The sequence below is a fragment of the Ctenopharyngodon idella genome, chromosome 1, assembly GCF_019924925.1.
Source record: "Ctenopharyngodon idella isolate HZGC_01 chromosome 1, HZGC01, whole genome shotgun sequence".
Classification (NCBI taxonomy): Eukaryota; Metazoa; Chordata; class Actinopteri; order Cypriniformes; family Xenocyprididae; genus Ctenopharyngodon; species Ctenopharyngodon idella.
The window spans coordinates 2,875,336-2,895,456 of record NC_067220.1 but is presented as its reverse complement, the minus strand read 5'-3'; the positions used below and the strand labels follow the sequence as shown (position 1 = coordinate 2,895,456).

Here is a 20,121-nt window from a genome sequence, read left to right as displayed (position 1 = left end):
ACTGGACATTTTCAATAACCAAAACAGAATGTTTGGAAAACGTTAGAACAAACATAAATAAATAAATACGTTGTTAGCTGGGTTATTGTTACCCCAGATAGCAAGAAATGATCGAAACAATGTTAAATCAATGTTAATGTGTCAATGTTAACTGCATTGAAAAAATGTTGAAATTTCAACAAAAAAATCAATGGAAATGGCATTGATGTTGGTTCAAGATCATTCTTACACTCTCAGAAACTGAAACACAACTACAACTGACTTTAAAGCTACACAGCCTGAAATCAACTGAAGATAAAAGAAGATAATACATCTCTCAAGATCTCAGCAGAGTTCTTTTTGAGAATTAACAGAGGTTTAGATGTTGATGTTTTATTGAAAATGTTTGGTCACCATTTTGGTGGTCAGTGTTTCCTTGAGTTAGGCTGTTTGACTCTTGTTTTTTCCTGCGAGCTTGTGGTCTTTGTAATAATGTTTACCAAAACACATCATTTGTTGCAAAGAAAACCAGAAACAAAGTGATGGAGTGATACAGTTTTCATCATCAAGCAAAATCATTTACTAATTGTACTCCTGTGTAAAAGTGCATATTTGTTTTTAGTAGGTAACATTCACCAACAATACTTTCTTGCTAGAGATCAGACATTCTGAATCTTGACTTTTAAAGTGCAAGTTTTTTTAAAAAAAATTTAGACACACAGACATCAAGAACCAGCATGTGAATCTCAACGATGGTGACATCCTTCATGCCTTAATGCATGCTCGGAGTCATGAGTTGTATACTATGGTGGCTCCCAGCATGCATTGCGGCATGAAGGATGTCACCATTGTTGAGATTCATATTCTGATTCTTGAGGTCTATGTGTTTAAAGATTTTTTTTTTTTTTTAAATGTACTTTTGCTCAGAAGAACAATTAGTAAATGACTCTGTTTTATGATGATGAATACTATATCACTCTATCATTTTGTTTCTGGTCTTCTTTGCAACAAATGATGTGTTTTGGTAAACACTGTTACAAAGACCACAAACTCACATAAAAAGCCGAGTCAAACTGCCCAACTAAAGGAAACACTGACCACCATAATGGTGACCAAATATTTTCAATAAAACCAACATCTAAAACTCTGTTAATTCTCAAAAAAAACTTCTGCTGAGATCTCGAGAGATTTATTGTCTTCTGATTTCTTTATTGTCAGTTGATTTCAGGCGGTGTAGCTTTAAGTCAGTTGTAGTTGTGTTTCATTTTCTGAGAGTGTAAGCATGATGTTGAACCAACATCACATTGTAAACCTGATTCAATGCCATTACCATTGATTCAGAATGCAGAATGAGATTGCATTTCTTAGAACTAACAATGACATGCTTAAATCATCTGTGGAAACATTGGCCAACAATTTGGAGGAAACTAAGGCAGCTTGTGAGTTTATGATCAAGAATGGCAATACTGAGAAAAACACCAGTAAGACATTGTTAGGTGTCACATTGTGTAACCCGGTTCCAGAAATGACAGATTTGCAGGAACATAATTCTGAGGGTTGGGAAAGAGATTCTCAATCATTCAGCAGTCAAGACTCTGACTGTACAGTTAGATTTCCCATGGCACCCCAGATAGCATCAGTGATCGAAATAATGTTGAATCAATGTTAATGTGTCAACGTTACCTGGAAATGTTCTCACTACTCTAAACAGTTAAAAAAATAACACTGTCACAGTATGTTGGATAAAACAACATACCTAGCCACAGTACTTCAGGCATAACAGTTTATCAAATTTAAAACACTGCCTCAGCATGTTGGGCAAAACCACACTGCTTTGGGTTATTGTTTTAAATGTCAGTTAGAAATAATTCTGTGACCACACTGCATTGGGTAAATTCAGTTACTTTGGAATTTCATCAGAATTGTAACAAGTCTACACTCAGTTTCAGTTAGTTAGAAATTTACCACTTTGTTTCAATTACTTTAGAAACAACAAATCTAATACAACTCTGCCACCACACTGCATCTGGATGATTCAGTTACTTTAGAATCTTAACAGAATTATAAGATACCAACTCCAAGTTTCAGTTACTTTAGAAACAACAATTCCAGTACAACTCTACCAACACACTGCACTGGGCTGATTCAGTTCCGTTAGAATCTTAAACAAAATTGTACAGAATAGGCTTAAGAACTCCCCCTGCTAATACTGAATAAACCAAATTCTCTTCTGTCCTTAAAATTTCCTTTCTAGATTTTTTTTTTTTTTAAACGAGCTGTAGTCTGTATGTTAATAAGTTGTGACACCTCATTGTCTGAGATGGTTCCCACTGTCCCACACCCATTACCATTCTACAACTGATCACCATTTGTTCAGGATGTGATTATCCCAAATGATGCAGAAACAACATAACTGTTGACTTTCTTCTTCTCTATGATAATTAAGCCATTTTGGGGATGAACTCATTCTAAAATATACTTTGGAGTGGAATCTGGGTTGAGGCAGACTACAAAATGTTAGAACAAACATAAATACATTGTTAGCTGGGTTATTGTTACCCCAGAGAGCAAGCAATGATCAAAACAATGTTAACTGCATTGAAAAAAAGTTGAAATTTCAACAAAAAAATTTAATTTAATTGGACAGAGAGCTATACAGCTCAACCATTAACTCACATGAACAGCTAAGAGTCGAACTGCCCAACTAAAGGAGACACTGACCACCAAAATGGTGACCAAACATTTTCAATAAAACATCAACATCTAAATTTCTGTTAATTCTCAAAAAAAAAACAAAAAAAACTTCTGCTGAGATCTTGAGAGATTTATTATCTTCTTTTATTTTCATTTGATTTCAGGCTGTGTGGCTTTAAGTCAGTTGTAGTTGTGTTTCATTTTCTGAGAGTGCAAGCCTGATGTTGAACCAACATCAACGCCATTTCCATTGATTTTTTGTGATATTGATTCAATGCGGTTAACGTTGACACATTAACATTGATTTAACATTGTTTCAATCATTGTTTGCAATTTGGGTACTGATTTACTGAAATTACATTATATTGTTATAAAACAACATCTATGGAAACACAAGGTCATTGCTGAAATATGAACATTGTGTAATACACAGCTCCTCTGTGAACCTTCTGATCTCAGGGAATGGCTGTTTGTTTAACAGATAACATTTAACTGGAACATTTAACTGTGTTGACATACAGTTGGCAAGCTAATTTTACTCAGGCAAATTTGAGCAAAAATAAATATTTTCTTTTGAGAGTTATTGACTCTGCACTTCTTTTGTTCGTTTATTTATTTTTTTAGTGGAATCGCTGTGTTGTTGAATGGTGAAGGTGGGTTATCCTGATCGGAGCAGGGTTTATAGATTTATTCACATATAAAGCTGAGTGCTAAAGCAATAGCGTGCTACACAGATGCAGACCGTAAAGTGTGTGATCGTCGGGGACACGGCTGCGGAAAAAACAAAACTTCTGATCAAATACACCGCCACTGCTTTTCCCAGTGAGTACGTCCCCACTGTGTTTGATAATTATGCAGTCACTGTGATGGTCGATCAGAGGTGTAAAGTCCAGGGGTCAGAAAGTAAAAGTCCTGCTATATTTTTTATTCCACCCACTGAAGCAGTGTTAAAGTTAATGATATAATTAAGTGATTAATTTAGTGATGATTGATCATTATTGAAGACACCTGATGATAACAAGCAGAATCACCAAAGGAGAAAATCACAATTTTTAAGCCACAATCATGGAGATGAGTGTTTGCTTTAGTTGAGCTCTTGACCCTTGACTTTTTAAGGTTAGATTTGGGTTATTGTAACTGAGTTATAACAGCTATACAAAAAAAGATGAAAGATCATCAGGTGGTGTTGTTATGTTTTCACATAATTGTTGTTTGACCTGAATCACTGAGTTAGATTTACATTATTGATTACAGCAGCACTGTGATTCTACAGCAGAAGATCAGCTTCTTCAATATAATCCAAATGATTTCTCAAAAGTTGTTCTGATTTAAAAAAACAAAAAAAAACAAAACAACAACTTTATTTTAGGCACACACTGACATCAAGAATCAGCGTATGAATCTCAACAGTGGTGAGAATAATAAAGCATGTTGCAGTTGATTTCTAGAAGCCACCAATCAAAATTTATCCATGGCTCCCATCATGCATTGCTGCATGAGCTTAATTGTCTTAGTAATTTCCTTTATTGCCACTATTTTTATTTTTATTTTTTTTCTGTTTTATGCAACTTTTTAGTAGCTTGTTTTCTAATGTTCAGAGTTTATCAGAATATGTTGCTTGTCACCATTGTTGAGAGTCACAGGTTGAATCTTGATGTCTGTGTGTGCCTGAAAGAAATTTTTTTTTTTTAAAATCAGAACAACTTTTGAGAAATCCTTCGGATTATATAGAAAAAGTTGATCTTCTGCTGTAGACTCAAAATGTTGCTGTAATCAATAATGTAAATCTAACTCAGAGATTGGACTCTAAATGAGTTCAGTGATTCAAGTCAAATAATGATTATGTGAAAACATAACCAACAACACCTGATCATCTTTTGTCTTTGCATGTCTGGCTGTTGTAACTCAGTTACAACAGCCTAAGCAAAATCTAATATTAAAAAATCAAGGGTCAAGAGCCCAAAGCAAACACTCATCTCCATGATGGTGACTTGAAAATAGTGATTTTCTCCTTTGGTGATTCTGCTTGTTATCATCAGTATCTTCAATAATGGTCAATCATCACTCAATTTATCACTTAATTATCTCATTAACTCTAACACTGCTTCAGTGGGTGGAATAAACATATGGCAGGACTTTTACTTTCTGACCCCTGTACTTTACACCTCTGTGGTCGATGGGAATCCAATGACCCTGGGACTGTTTGATACAGCATCACAGGAGGATTACGACAGGCTTCGACCACTTTCCTACCCTCAGACGGATGTGTTCTTGATCTGTTTCTCTCTTCTGGACCTGGACTCGTTTGAGAGTGTCCATGAAAAGTGGTATCCAGAAGTCAGAAATCTTTGCCTCAACGCTCTGATCATTCTAGTCAGGACTAAACTTGCTCTGAGAGATGAAAAGGAAACCATTGAAAAGCTGAAAAAGAAGAAACAAATCCCCATCACCTGCCATGAAGGCCTGGCTATGGCTGAAGAAATAGGAGCCGTGAAGTACCTGGAGTGCTTGAAGAGGCCATCCGGGCGGCCCTGAACCCGTCCCTGGTGAAGAAAAGAGAGAGAAAGTGTTTACTTATCTGAACTGCAACATCTGCAGTCTGAGCACACCTGAGAGGAGAAAACAATGGAGGGAAGAATAATAGGAAACTGTGGGGAGATTTTTTTTTTTTTTTTTTTTTTTTGTGAATATGGATCAGTTTACTGGTCTAACCAGACATATATTAGTTTACATCAGCAAATTTTGGTTTGTTAAAAAATATTTTGGCTTCATTAACTATATATTAGTTTGTTCAATTATTTATTGTTTGGTCAAGTATACCCAAGAGAAAAAATAGTATACTTAAGCAAAATTTATGCATTTTAGTATAACTAAATGTATTTGTGGCACACTATAAATTGGTATACTTAAATTATGTTAAATTGAAACAACTCATTTTGTACTAAATGCATTTTAGTTGTCCAAAAGCAGTGCTGAAGTTCAACTAAAGTTGTATTTAATATACTTCTTTGTGCTAAAGTGGAACTATTCCAGTTATACTTAAGTACACTTTAAACATCTACTCTTGTGTTTAAGTTTTGAAATGCAGAAATCCCATTGTCTCTACATGCTTCAACTCTCAATGCCCCACAACTGCTCCTGATGTAAAACACAATGAAATTATTTATCAGTTTGATGCTGTGGATTTAAATGTGATGCATGAATTGAAATTATTTTAATACATTTTACATTGTTACTTTTTATGCAGTTAACAATTTATTTGACATTTTAACTTTTTGAGGACTGGTCAAGATAATTTTAATAATTCATTTAATAATTCATAATATTTTGACAGCCCAAAGGGCTGCAGTCCACATGTGCAACGGGCCATTACAGTAGCATTAATGGGAAAAGTGTTAGTACAGTACCATTGGAGTGTATTAGGAATACACTAAAGTAACTACTTCTGATCTAGTATGTTGATTTAGTAGCACCATTTAAAAAGAAAAAAAAGAATATATGTTGTTTTCTTTATTTGTCATAATTATACACATACACTTTTCAACTCATCAATTGCTCCCATTGCATTGCATTGCAATATATAACAATGTGATCATGCGATCGTGGGTTCCATCCCAGGGAAAGCATGTGCTCATAAAGTGTATATGCACTACAAAATCACTAAGGGTAGGTTTAGGGGTGGGGTGGGTGTAGTCATTAATAAAAAATGAGCTTTGCTAAATGGAAACAGGACAAATGGTGTAAAAAGTCCACACATTGCATTTAAATGAATTGATTGGTAATGACGGTCATACGTCATTTTATGATGACAGACGTAACAAGACACTGTCATTATTTTTACGCCAGCTAGAGGGCGCATGACTTTAAAATGTAAATATAGGTTGAAATAAGGTGCTTGAAAAATGACCTATAGGGTCGTTTTTTTAGAGAACAGTCTGTGAGAATCATATGCTGATTCTTGATGTCTGTGTTCATATTGCTGTTGATTCTCAAGCTGTGAAATAACAAGGCTACTCCAATTACTGATTCAAAGTTTGTGTTTCCTGCTTTTGCTATTGCTAATACTACAACTGCTGTGAATACTAATACCAAGATGGTTCCCATCAGACTTCCCTGGACTTGATGGTACATCTCATTAGTGTAGAACTTCCCTTCATTTTTAAGCACCATTTTATCAATCTTCAACAGCAGCTCATTGACTTGAGCTTGATTCTTTTTGTCTTCATTGTTGAATGCATGATATCTGCCACCACAGCTGATAATTAACTGTCGTAGATCTGGACTGTCTTCTATATGGTTCTGCAGTGGTCTATTCCGCAGTGAATCAGCGTGAGTAAACAGAATGATGGTGTGACGTGCAGCTTCTTTTCCAAAGTTCTTCTGAATCCATTTCACTGTGTTTATCACTTCCTCTGTGTATTTTTCGTCCAGTCTGATGACCAGCAGGAATACATGAGGACCAGGAGCAGACATGTCCATACACTTCTTTATTTCTGCCTTCACTTAATTTTCCTTTCCTTTTGAATCCTGGAGGCCTGGAGTGTCAATTATTGATATGATCCTTCTACCTTTTCTTGTCTCTTTTTTCTTAGATTGTAGAGTAACTGACTCTGGATTAAAATCCACTTCAAACTCATCGCTGCCCAGGATTGTATTTCCAGTTGCACTCTTTCCAGCTCCAGTCATTCCCAACAAAACAATCCTCAGATCTCCTGAAGTTGGAGGGACAAATTGTTTTCAAAATAATAACACATGCACACACACACACACACACACACACACACACACACACACACACACACACACACTTGTCTTTAATAGAACATTTTATTGAGGTTTAATATTCAAACAGTGGAATTAAGAGACTAAAGCTTATTTTCTGAATTTATGACAAGAGGGCAAGATTTTAAATAAATGACAACTTAGATTTCAATCGATTCATCATACAAATTTGTTATGGCTTAGAAATGATATGGACACTTTTTTTTTGTCCTAAGTTTTAAGATGAAAAGTTGATAGATTTATATATATATATATATTAGTCTTCTGGATTTTCACCAGTTTTATCATCTTGCAAGGTGAAAATCACACAACTGAACATATGAATATATATGAATATATATATATATATATATGAATATATATATATATATATATATATATATATATATATATATATATATATATATATATATATATATATATATATAATCAGATGCCTTTTAGACAATTTACTTCTAACTTATTTAACATAATTTGTCACAGATTCTAATCACAGAAGCTAAGGGGGATTTTTTTTTTTTTTTGCTGAAACACAGCCTGTGACCAGTTTTGTTTCTAAAAATTAAAAGTTTTATTCAGCAAATATAATGATATGAGAATGCGTTACATAAAAATAGGTTGCTTGCGTGATGATACTTGGCGCCACTAGAGGGAGCACGATTGTCTTTCATATGTGGGGGGATAAAAACGAAAGTGAAGGAAGAGGAAAGTATTTTAAGATATACTTTGAAAAGACTTATAAACATAAGAAATAATAAACATTTCTTATAAATATTATAAAGACTTAAAATATTTTAAACAGACTATTTTCATATTAAAAATGACAAAGCACAGAGTTTGTGATTATTGGTTGGCAGGCGCATTACAAATGTTTAGTGAAGTTTTTGTTCACGCATTCACAACAGAAAACAGCACAGGTTGGGGGGTTATGTAATGTGATGTATAGGGACTATTTTACACCAGAGTTACTCCCCTGTCTTCCTGAGAAAGACTCTGGGGTTCATATGAACCCTTTATACAGTACAGTTTATGATGACTGTACTGGGCCGTTCTGAACCACTTAGACTGCAGGATGAGCAGCACCACCTCTTCCAGCAGCTTCCAGGAGGTCTCCCATCCTGGTCCTGACCAGGCTCAACTCTGCTTAGCTTTGGTGGGTGGACATGCAAAAGCTTCAGGTTGATCGCTGATGGCTCCTGCTGCAGGACGCCTCAAGAATCTCACATGCATCTGGACAAGAGCTTTACAGAGATACAGCAAAAACCTCAGTGTTAAATGAATACCCCTCAGTTTTCATATGCGTCCACACTACAGAGTGTTAAAATAACACTGAAACAATGTTTGACAATTAGTGGTGACACCTGATGTTAATAGGCAGAATCACTGAAGGAAAGAAAAACAACAAGAACAGAAAAAAGAGAGACTTAACAACAACAACTGACTTCCAGCTATTACACATTATTGCACTTATTACTAACCAATTTGAGTTTATTTCTGTCACACATCTACAAAAGTTCTTGTTAATTAATTAATCTTGTTAGTTCTTGAGAATTAACAGAGATTTAGATGCTGATGTTTTATGGAATGCTTCGTTTCAAGTCACCATGATTCTTTAATTGGGCTCTTGATCCTTTACTTTTTAATATTAGTTTTTCTCTGGCTGCTGCAACTTTGTGTTTATAAAGCACATTTGTTATGGCAAGAGAAAATATGATCTGGTCTTAATGGTTATGTTTTGATGATGATACACAAACAAGTACATTTAATATAACTTTAGCTGAACTTCAGCACTGCTTTTGCACAACTAAAATGCATTTAGTGCAAAATTAGTTGTTCCAATTTAACAGAATTTAAGTATACCAATTTATAGTGTGCCACAAATACATTTAGTTATACTAAAGTACATATGAATAAACTGTGCTCAAGTATACTAAGCCAATACAAGCCAATGTATTTTTGAACAAACCAAAATATACTTGATCAACCCGATGTAAATTAGTATGTCTGGTTAGACCAATGTATTAAAAAAATAACAAGAACATGTTTGTCATTGAATCATAAATTAAACCAGTAAACTGATCCATATTCACACACACACACACACACAAAAAAAATCCTATTCAGTTTCCTACGGAGCCACGGACATGACATGCACAAAAAAAATAGTAGGCGAAATCGTGCGCACGATTTACTAATTCGTTCCCTCAATTTACTAAATCATGCGCATGATTTTTAAATCGAGGGAATGAAATAGTAAATCGTGCGCATGTTTTAGTAAATCAAGGGAACGAAATAGTAAATCGTGCGCACGATTTAATTTTTTTCTTGCATGTCATGTGCGGGGCTCCGTAGTTTCCTATTATTCTTGCCTCCATTGTTTTCTCCTCTCAGGTGAGCTCAGACTGCAGATGTTGCAGTGTGTCAGTCAGTTCAGTTAAGTAAACACTTTCTCTCCCTTTTCTTCACCAGGGCAGTGAACCACACAATGTTCAGCATTGACCTTGTGTTTACATAGATATTGTTTTATAACATTATAATGCAATTTCAGTAAATCAGTAACAAAACCAGCTAACAATTTTTTGTTGTTCTAACATTTTCCAAACATTCATTAAGAAAGAAACAGACATCATCTGAACTGAATATTCCATTACAGTAAGGTAATAAGGACTTTATGAATTTCTTCTCTGAGAAAATCGAAATCATCAGTAAAACAATTGTAAATGTACAACATCTGACAGAGTTTTATGATTCAGCCTCAACTAAGCATTTGTCAGTACAACATACACATAAAAAAGCCAAGTATTAAATGAACTCTCATCGGAATATATGTGAGACCACACTCAAGAGTGTTAAAGTGCTAAAATGAGAGTGTTAAATGAAGCAGTGTTAAAGTTAATGAGATATTTAAGTGATTAATTGAGTGATTATTATTGAAGAGACCTGATGTTAACAAGCAGAACCCCAAAGGAGAAAATCACAATTATTAAGTCACCATTATGGAGATCAGGGTTTGCTTTAGTTGTGATTTTCTCCTTTGGTGATTCTGCTTGTTAACATTAGTTATCTTCAATAATGGTCAATCATCACTCAATTGATCACTTAATTATCTCATTAACTTTAACACGGCTTTAGTGTTAATTTTAACACTTTAAACTAACCGAAACAGTGTTGTTCTATGGGGCTCTTCAATAAACCTCAAGAGATGATTAATGCCTCCTTGTAAATGGATACTAGGCACTTGAGTTTTTATAACCTTGTTTGTTATCGTCGTGTGGATTATTAACGTTGCTTGGATTAATCTGATTTGTGGATTATGCGTGATTTTGGTGTGGATTACTCGTTGTTGTGGTCACCATGCAGGCCTACCGATCTGGTGAATCTTATTTTCAGCATAATAATTTGTCTTTTCTATCACATAATTTAGTCTATACACACTTGTGCGTTTCATGATCTTACATACATTAGTTGTCAGTGCTGTAGGTCTGTAATTTGCAGCATTTGATCTGTTTTCACATGGTTTCTCAGTTGGCACAATAACACAACGCTTCCATGAAGCTGTGAGTTTTCCTGTCCTTCATACTTCACTATACAAATGCAGAATAATATTCAGACATGATTCAGATATCATAGTGAAGCATATCTCATCTTTACCAGGAGATGTTTGATCTTATAGTTCTTTTCATTTTAGGAGTATTATCAGAAGACATTTTCTCCTCCATTATGCCTATATTATGCTTCCTAATTTGTTCTCTGTAAAAGTGCACAGTAACCCCCCCCCAAAAAAAAAAAAAAAAAATTCTGCCTTCTCAACTAGGCTGTATAACTTTTTTTTATAAAAGTTATAAAAAAATAACTGTATAACTTATTCCTCTCATCTTCCTAATAATGCCACATACTTGACTAATGTCTGTTTCTTCCCTAATTGATCTACAAAAATGTCTCCAGTGACTCTTTTTTTGAATGTCTTATTAAATCTCCTTCTGCTTGTGCTTTTTATATATGAAATTTAGTTTTTGAATAAATGTCCTCATAAGTTTCCTAAATGCCTTATTCCTAGTTTTACTTGTGTGTCTACACACATTTGTCTACCACTTTCTTCCTTTTTGATCCTTTTGTTTTACGAACAACTGTACAAGAACAACAGTACACACAAGTTGTCTTATGATATACTGAAATATCAGAAGGCTGTTAAAGCTGCAAAGATAAAATATTTCTCTGATCTCATTAAGAAGATACCTAATAATCCTAAAGCATTATTCAAGACAAAAGACTAGTTTTAAATCCTGACATAACTACAGGCCTTGATATTACTCAGATAATATGCGAAAACTTTTTAGAGTTTTTCATTAACAAAATTGATGCTCTTAAAGCTAGTATTTTACCTTCAGGCCTTATCCTTGATTATATCATTCCACCCCCATTAGTACATTATTTAAGTGAGTTTAAACCGATTTCATTATCTGGTTTGGTGGACTTAGTCTGCCATATGAAGCCCACTCAGTGCTACTAAAATGTATGACACTAACAGCCTACTAACATATATGACATCAAGTACATTTATAATGATACATTTTCTGTCATTACAGATATTTTCTTGCTCTTCCTCCGAGCGGCAGCGATCATCACAGATCGGCTTATTGCTCACAACATAATGCTTCACTTCTGGTGAACTGATGCTCACAAAGATTAAAGATGATTTTAAAAATAAGTTCTTAAGTTTAGGTTTTAGTTAAACATTTCAAACAGGATCTTTGAAAAAAAAAAAAAAATCAATAGAAGTCAATGTTTCCTTCAGTCCCTGAGAGAAACATTTCAGTTTATTTCCCAACAGTGACCTGTAGGTGTCGCCAACTGCTCAATGACTTGCTCAATGAAACCAAATGATTGTTGCAGAAACTCATTATATTCTCAGTCACTGACATGATTCTTGATTTGTATAAAAAACAAAACTCCAATGGTAATATTAGTTTGGCATGATGCTGTGTTTGACAGATGCGTAATCAGAGTGAATCTCCTCCTTACTGACGCTACAGTTCACGCCAGACTCTTCATGCTTCTGGAAACTGACAGCAGCATAAAGGAGCCCATCAGACGGGACTGTGGGTAACTGGACTGTCGAATCGAGAGGAGTTGATGCAGGATCTGAGTCTTGAATCTCTTCTTGAGCCTGTAAGAAGCAAAATCCCTAAAATGAAGTCTTAGTTCAAAGGCAGTAGTGGCCTTGCTATAATTCACCCATTTCACTTGAACTGGGCCTCATGACAGAAGGGGCCTCCGCTTGCACTTGAAAAAGAGCCCCGCCCTGCACCATTATGCCACGCACACATACCTGGGTTGGAAATGAACGGGGGCTTGGGGCAAACCGTTAAACTGTTATGCTGCCTCAGTCTGTCCAAAATCAGTTCTGTGACATACTTTCATGCATAAGTCATTGCCTGATAGGGCAGCGAGGCAACAAGCTTTCAGACACAGTCACTTGCTTTGTGAATGAATCAGCTGTTTTGAATGGATTGTTTGACTGAATGAATGACTCGTTAAGACAATAGCCGTGTGTCCACTGTCGGGCCAAAAGAGAGCGTGCTAGTGCATGCTAGAGACAGTCACATTTCCACTGTCACTTCCGGGGTTTGATTGAGCCTCACTGGGGCTTCCTCGGGGTCAATGGCCAGGGGTTTTTGGCCTGTCGAATACCTTGGTCCAAAGCGGGCCAACTGGGGCTTGAGGAGTGGTTATGAACAAAGGCGGAGTTTAGTCAGGAAATGGTCAACACCAATGCTCATTTCCCATGTTATTATATCGGGCTACCAGCTAACTTCAACACTTAAGACATTTTAAGCCATTTTCAGTTTAAAACTTACTTTCAAACACCAGCGAGTGTTTGAAATATCTTCTGATTGTGATCAGATGGGGATTCTGATCACCGTATGGAGCAGAAATATATTTATTTCAATTTTAAAGGCTGTTTATGCTAACCAATGCCATAATAAATAAACATGTTAATGGAAAATACCAGAGACTCCTTGAAGAACTTCATATATGATAATAATCATGTATTTATTTGGTTTCATCTTTTTTATCTGTCTCTTCCCTGTGCCTTTGTTGATAGTGGACTAATGCATCCACATATGTCACAAAAAATTGCACTCTGGTTAACTCGTATAACTCATAACTCTTCTTGTGAGCTCCCTCTGTTGCTCCGGCTGAAAGGATAGTGAGACGGGAGAGATCACTCAAACCTCCTCAGATCACATCATTTTGTGGAAAATTAATAGAAGTAGCTCACTCTGTGACATAAACATATGATATTTTATCAATATTTTTCTAAATATGTAAGCCTTTGGGCTTAAAAGCCTTAATGGAGTTGTTGTGTGCATTCCTGCACAGTAAATCCCCCGGTGTTAAATTAACACGGTGTTTGGTGTTCATATGGGAACCACCAGCAAAGGTGTTAAAAGTAAGACTGAAGCAGTGTTAGAGTTAATTAGGTACTTAAGTGATTAATTGAGTGGGTGAGAAAAGGGTGGGCTTTAGGGTAGCGCTATAGGCCTACAGGCCAGTGAAACCAGAACTTGGTTTTGGCCTCGGTGCTTGAGGTTCGAGGCTACTGGCCTCGCCTGGCATGCTGTTAGCCGTGGCTTGCAATGGCCCAACAGTGGAAAAGTGGCTAATGATTTACCGCCACCTACTGGCACTTTTAGTTTCATATAATTTTTCTCCCATCATTTAATTTCTCTATATTTATATCTCGTGCCTGCGATAAATCATTCCTGCGGTCCACCGTGCTGCAAGAAAGACTGTCCGCACTTGCCCAGATGTCAGTTCAACACGACATTATAACTCTGAATTGCAAAGGCCGCGTCTGTTCAAAGGTACAGCATATTTTTTTTTTACTTATTTAAGAACAGGTCAGTTCTGAAACTCACCATGTCATGATCTCCTCCCTCTCTTCTGTCTGATGATGAAATGATGCCTGTGTGAACAAGAGCAACTTCTGAGACTGAGAAAAGGTGAGATGATTTTAACTGCATGTGTATTTCTGAACAGCAGAGGACGACAAACTCAGATTTACTAAACATGCAGTAGCATGTGTGTCTTATTGTGTGAGTGTGTGTGTGTGTGTGTGTGTGTGTGTGTGTGTGTCTCACCATGTTTACAGTTGTATTTTATTTTGAGCAACAGGAGCACTAAACACACAGCCAGCAGGATCAAACCCACAGAAACCACAACTATCACAAAAGAGCCTGAAATCACACAAAGAGATTGTCACAGAGAAACAAGGTGAGCACATGACATTCATCTACAAGCATTAATACACATTCTGTACATCTGACGCTCATCTTTAAAGCTATATTATAGGATCACTTTCAACTCAAACTGAGAAACGGAATTGTTGGATCTTCCCAGACTTTTCTCTTTCGGTGTCAGACTATCAGACTCCAATGGCGAATTACAAAATAAGCAGTGTGATTGGATGATAGTTAACACATGTTGTGTTGAACACAGTGTTGTCTTTCTCTTTCTCTTTCTCTCCCTCTCTCTCTCTCTCTCTCTCTCCTTCTTTTACACATGATCAACTTAAAATGACACAAAATGTGTTAAAATAGCCATAACACAAAAAATGTGTTATTAATTAACACATCCTTTTTGAGAGTGTACCAGAGGTGGGGGACTCGAGTCACATGACTTGACTCGAGTCAGACTTAAGTTGCACATTTAAGGACTTGAGACTTGCTTGACAAATATCAATAAAAGACTTGACTTGACTTTGACTTGACATTCATGACTTAAGACTTGACTCGGACTTGAGTTAAATGACTCGAAATAACTTTTGTTAAAAAAATATCTGTTTTTGAACGCACCGCAACCTAACCACGTGACGCAGCAGGCTAACAGAGACAGCTATCGTGAGCTCACATGGACAGTCATGACTGAATGGAAGGCGCTACGCCAAGAATAATTAAGTAAAAAAAAAAATGTTTTGAACATGCTAAGAGTTGACTTTGAATTGGTTTTGTGTTCATTAAACAGAAAATTGGGTTAAAATGAGTGCTGACAACGCTTTCCAGTTTACCGCGTCAAAAATATTTAACGCAAACTCAGCATCCGAATTTTTTCTGTCACCCTGGCTAGCATTACAATATATGATCACGTTCTTATTCATGCAAATGCTTTTAAACCATTTAAGCGCGCCAAAAGAGAACGCGCCGTCTGTGAATGTCTTGTCACACATGACGCACAGAAAGACGCGCGCCAGAATGTCACGCTTGAAAGAACAATAACACATAATGCCAAAAATGTCTGTTTTTTTCGAGTATCCTCATTAGAGCAGCCTTGAATGAGTTAAATAAAGTATTAAACGAAAGTAAAGAGTTGTGAGAAAGTGGGATGCGCGTGAGATCCGCGTCATGTGCGGCAGATCTTAAAGTGACAGCAACCAATGCTGTCTGTCATTGAAGAACAAAGGTAACAGAAAATTATCACATTTAATTTTTTGCAAGTGCAATGCATTGTAAATGGTTATTAACTGTTTATAAGTAAATGTCAGCTTTTTTTGCAATAGCACTTAGTATGTGTACAGTGTCTAATAATTGGTCTTCAGTGTTAGACTTTGAGTGAAAAGCCTATGGATAGTTTATTGGGATGCACATAAATATATTGTACACACACAAAGAAAAAAAATCATACAGGCTTGCAAACCCATCCATGCATACACAAACAAACTAAAAAAAAAAAAAAAAAACCTTCCAAACAAACAATACACTTTTCACTCATACACGCACACACATTCACTCACAAATATTAATGAATCACGCTTAATCAAATCACCTCTCTCTCTCTCTCTCTCTCTCTCTCTCTCTCATACACACACACACACACACACAAATAAAAAGGAAAAAAAAATCAAATTTGCAAACACAACCATGGACATGCAAACAAAACACTTTTCACTCATACACACACACACACATTCATTTATTTATTTTTTATTTTTTAGATTTTTATTGTATTAACAGCTCAGCTGTATGTGGACACCTTTTGAGTAGAAATGTGTATTGCAATTTTTTTGTAAATAAAACTCCCATAGTCTATAACTACTGTAGTTTTAACTTATTTTAATATAAATTCAGTTAAATCATCAAACATTTGTATGACTTGCCAGTGACTTGTTTGACCCAAGCTACGACTTGACTTGAATTGCTTGACATAAAGCAGTGACTTGACTTGACTTGCTTGATTCTCACAAAAATTGACTTGGACTTGCTTGAGACTTGAATGTTAACACTTGAGACTTGCTTGTGACTTGCACAATTGTGACTTACTCCCACCTCTGGAGTGTACGCTACAAGAAAGGTGCAGAAAACATCGTAGCTGATGCACTATCAAGGGCTTACGCTGGTGATATCTGATTTTTTCTTTTTTCTTTTCTAATTCATGTGTTGTAACCTAACTTGTTACAAATTGGGTTTTATAACTAAGGGTGGGGGTGTTATGTCTTGGACGTTATTATTATTATTATTTTGTGTCTACACATTTACTGTGATGTATATGGGATTGTGTATGTTGTGCACGGTCTTTTCTCTCTCTCTCTCTCTCTCTCTCTCTCTCTCTCTCTCTCCACTTTTAATTTGTGCAATCTTGTTTTCTCCTGTTTGTTTAGTTGGGGAGCTAGGGCAGATTATTGTATTTTATTTGTAATTTCCTTTGTCAGGTAAGTTAGCATTTTCTAAACCCTTAGTTAGTTCCCATTTTGTTTGTTGTTTTGGCCCGAACCCCCTTCTGAAGGTATGCTTCTGTTAATTGTTTTGCAAACAAAAAATAAAGAAAAGCCTTATGAGTCAAAAACTTTGTGGTTGTTGTGAGCTGGAACAGGAGAGGAGGAATTGTTGATAACTTTAAGTCCCTTATTATTTCAGTTTTATCTTTGTCACTGAACTTTCCACTGAACCCTAGACTGGACAGTTTGTGACAGATAACAGGGGGAAAACTGCCATATATACTGCCATACAGATAATTTGTTATTTCAGTTATTTGATCATTTGGGTAATTTTGTTATATTAGCTTACACAGAACAGGGGGGCTATTTTGAATCATTGAACTAGATTTACAAAAAAACCCACGTAATCAGTCAGCAATAAAATAAAAACAAAATAAACAAATTACAAACAATAGCACAAATATACAATAAAGAGACAAATGAAATAAACATGGTCTAACAGTAGTATTCGGGTAAGAAATACAAATGAAATGGAAGTAATCAAATGTAAAATCAAATGTAAAAATTAGAGCAGCGAGTGATTTTCTCTGGCTTTTGTTTTTTGATTAACATTGACACAGACAACAGCAGGTTTATTAGGCTAGAGTTTATGCACAGATCCTAAAGTATATACTATTACACAACATGGGTTCATTCTTTTTCAACCATACACAATACAAAACGGACATTTTTTACCCAAATAATCGGCAAAACAGGAATTTTGACTAATTTGTATGTATTTGACCATTTAATCACAATAAGCCACAAAAAGAGCTCAATTTTGTACTCGCGGGCTGTTTGAGAGGCGGCTTTATGTGCACGACACTTATATAGATCAGTGTTGCGCTTTTGGTGTGAGCGTGAAACTTTGGAAATGACTGAAATTATGCACAATGCAAGCACTATTTAACCAGAGCGAATGATATGAAATTAACTGAAAAAGCTCACTTTGCTCCGCTTGCTTCACGACAGTGGACACGCAACGTGAATAAGAGGAGGCGGGTGTGTGTAATTTTACCGTTGGAGAGAAGAGAGAGCAACAACACCCAGATGGTATCAGTATATCGATACTGCAGAAAAGGAGCACTGGAACCATTTCAGTTATTTCAGTATCGATACGTATCGAAATATCGATATTTTTTGTCAACACTAGTTCAAACCTGTATTTGAAAACCAAACAGCATTGGACCCGATTGACTTTCACTGCATGGATGAAACAAAATATCTCCTTTTGTGTTAAGTTGAAGAAAGGACATTTTAATTTCTTGGTGAACGATCCTTTTAATGAAAGAGTATTTTACCTCTGATCACATGTAGATGAACTTCAGTGAATATGAACGACCCAGAACTCTCCTCTGCGCACCAGTATTTCCCAGAATCCTCTTCTGTCAGATCGTTGATGTTCACAGTAAAGACTCCAGCTGAGGTTTCATCAGTCACAGAGAATCGCCCATTTGTTCTCCTATTCGATGAAACACGAACTCCGTCTCGGACACAGATATTCGGCTGATCTCCTCTGCAAAACGACCTCTGGAGACGCGTGTGATTCCTGATGAACTTACAGCTGATGGACACTGATCCTCCGACAGACGCTTCATGAGTGACCGCTGAAGAGCAGAAAAATATGAGTGTGATAACAGAATGATCAGAAACATTGAGATTTTCTCCAGAAAACACCCTCACCATCTTTCATGACGATCATGAGTTCAGTGGGAAGATTAAACGCATCTTTCACTGCACACCAATATATCCCAGCATCCTCTGCTCTCAGGTCACTCAAGGTCACAGTGAAGAGATTGAGTTCAGGCTCATCCTTTACTGAAATCTTTGGTTTTTTAGCATCAGCTTCATCTGATCGAATGATATTTTGAGCATCTTCAGTGAAACACTTTCCTTTGCAAAGATGCTTTACTTCTTTTGAATGTTTTGCATTATAAGGGCATTTGATCTCTGATGAATCTCCTTCACGTCCAACTGCTGGAGGCACTAACAGTCAAAGAGAATGAAAGTGTTTATATCCTGCAATGTATGCATATGTTATTTGGTTTATGGTTACTGTACGTACTGGTCACAGTGAGTTGATGTTGATTGGTGAGAGAGACAGAAGTCAGATGTGTGTCTCTGGTTTCTGCTCCACACCAGTAAACTCCAGCATCTCTCTCGCTCACGTCACTGATGATCACTGTAAAAACTCCTGCTGTACTGACAGAAAACTCAAAGCGTTTCTGCTCTGATGAACTGATGTTCTCACATATCTTCTTCTCGTTCTCTCTGCAGATGTGTTTGAAGGTCTCGTCGTGTTTCTCAGGGAAATCGCAGGTGAGTTTCACACTTTCACCAATAACAGCAGATGCTTTACTTGATGCATTAAAATGATCAACTGTACACAAAAACAATGAAAAATATCTAATATCAAAAGTATCAAATATTATTTCCCTCAATTTAACTGTTATAGAGTGTGTGTTCAAAAAGAATCTCCTGACAGAATCTCTTTACCTTGATTTACTGTGAGTTTGACCTCAGTGAACAGATCATCACCAGCGATATTCACTCCACACCTGTACGTTCCTTCATCAGCTGCTGTTAAATCACTGATAAAAACCTTCAGAAGTCCTTCACTGGAATCATCATACATGTGAACTTTATCATGACGGACCCATTGATTCTGTTCATCAACAGGGATCTTCTGTGATGGATCTTTCTGGATGAATTTCTTGTTTCCTTTGAACTCTTGTGGAAATTTACACGTGATGAAGACGGATTTACTGGAGTAGGCCTGAACCAGGACAGAAGTGATTTGGCCTGAAAAAACTAGATTTATGTATTGATTTGTTAAATTATTAAAAGTCAGGGGGGATTTACTTTTCTTTTTACATTTAGAGCTGTAAAAATTCTTTAATTAAAAATAAACT

At 36.2% G+C, this 20,121-nt stretch overlaps 2 protein-coding genes and 1 pseudogene across 7 annotated transcripts in view; 1 reads left to right on the top strand and 2 right to left on the bottom strand.

Annotated features, from left to right (window-relative positions):
- The first annotated feature begins 3,235 nt into the window (after positions 1-3,235).
- LOC127508687 (ras-related C3 botulinum toxin substrate 1-like) lies at positions 3,236-5,827 on the top strand. The gene is made up of 2 exons (XM_051886849.1): positions 3,236-3,540; positions 4,844-5,827. The coding sequence occupies exons 1-2, from the start codon at positions 3,408-3,410 to the stop codon at positions 5,206-5,208; spliced, it is 498 nt and encodes a 165-aa protein (XP_051742809.1). The 5' UTR covers positions 3,236-3,407; the 3' UTR covers positions 5,209-5,827.
- LOC127511386 (GTPase IMAP family member 9-like) lies at positions 5,785-8,572 on the bottom strand (annotated as a pseudogene).
- Positions 8,573-9,406: 834 nt separating this feature from the next.
- Positions 9,407-20,121, bottom strand: part of LOC127505576 (polymeric immunoglobulin receptor-like) — a 75,961-nt gene continuing 65,246 nt past the window's right edge. For 5 of the 6 annotated variants that reach the window (XM_051883244.1, XM_051884222.1, XM_051884457.1 and 2 more), the window contains 3 exons: positions 14,601-14,696; positions 14,379-14,425; positions 9,407-12,622 (listed from right to left, as the gene is read on the bottom strand). In XM_051883244.1, coding sequence (XP_051739204.1) covers positions 12,419-12,622; positions 14,379-14,425; positions 14,601-14,696 — 347 coding nt within the window. In that variant the 3' untranslated portion in view covers positions 9,407-12,418. Of the gene's footprint in view, positions 12,623-14,378; positions 14,426-14,600; positions 14,697-18,510; positions 18,817-18,892; positions 19,196-19,274; positions 19,590-19,705; positions 20,021-20,121 lie in introns of all 6 variants that reach the window. The other variant, XM_051884939.1, reaches the window with a different exon arrangement.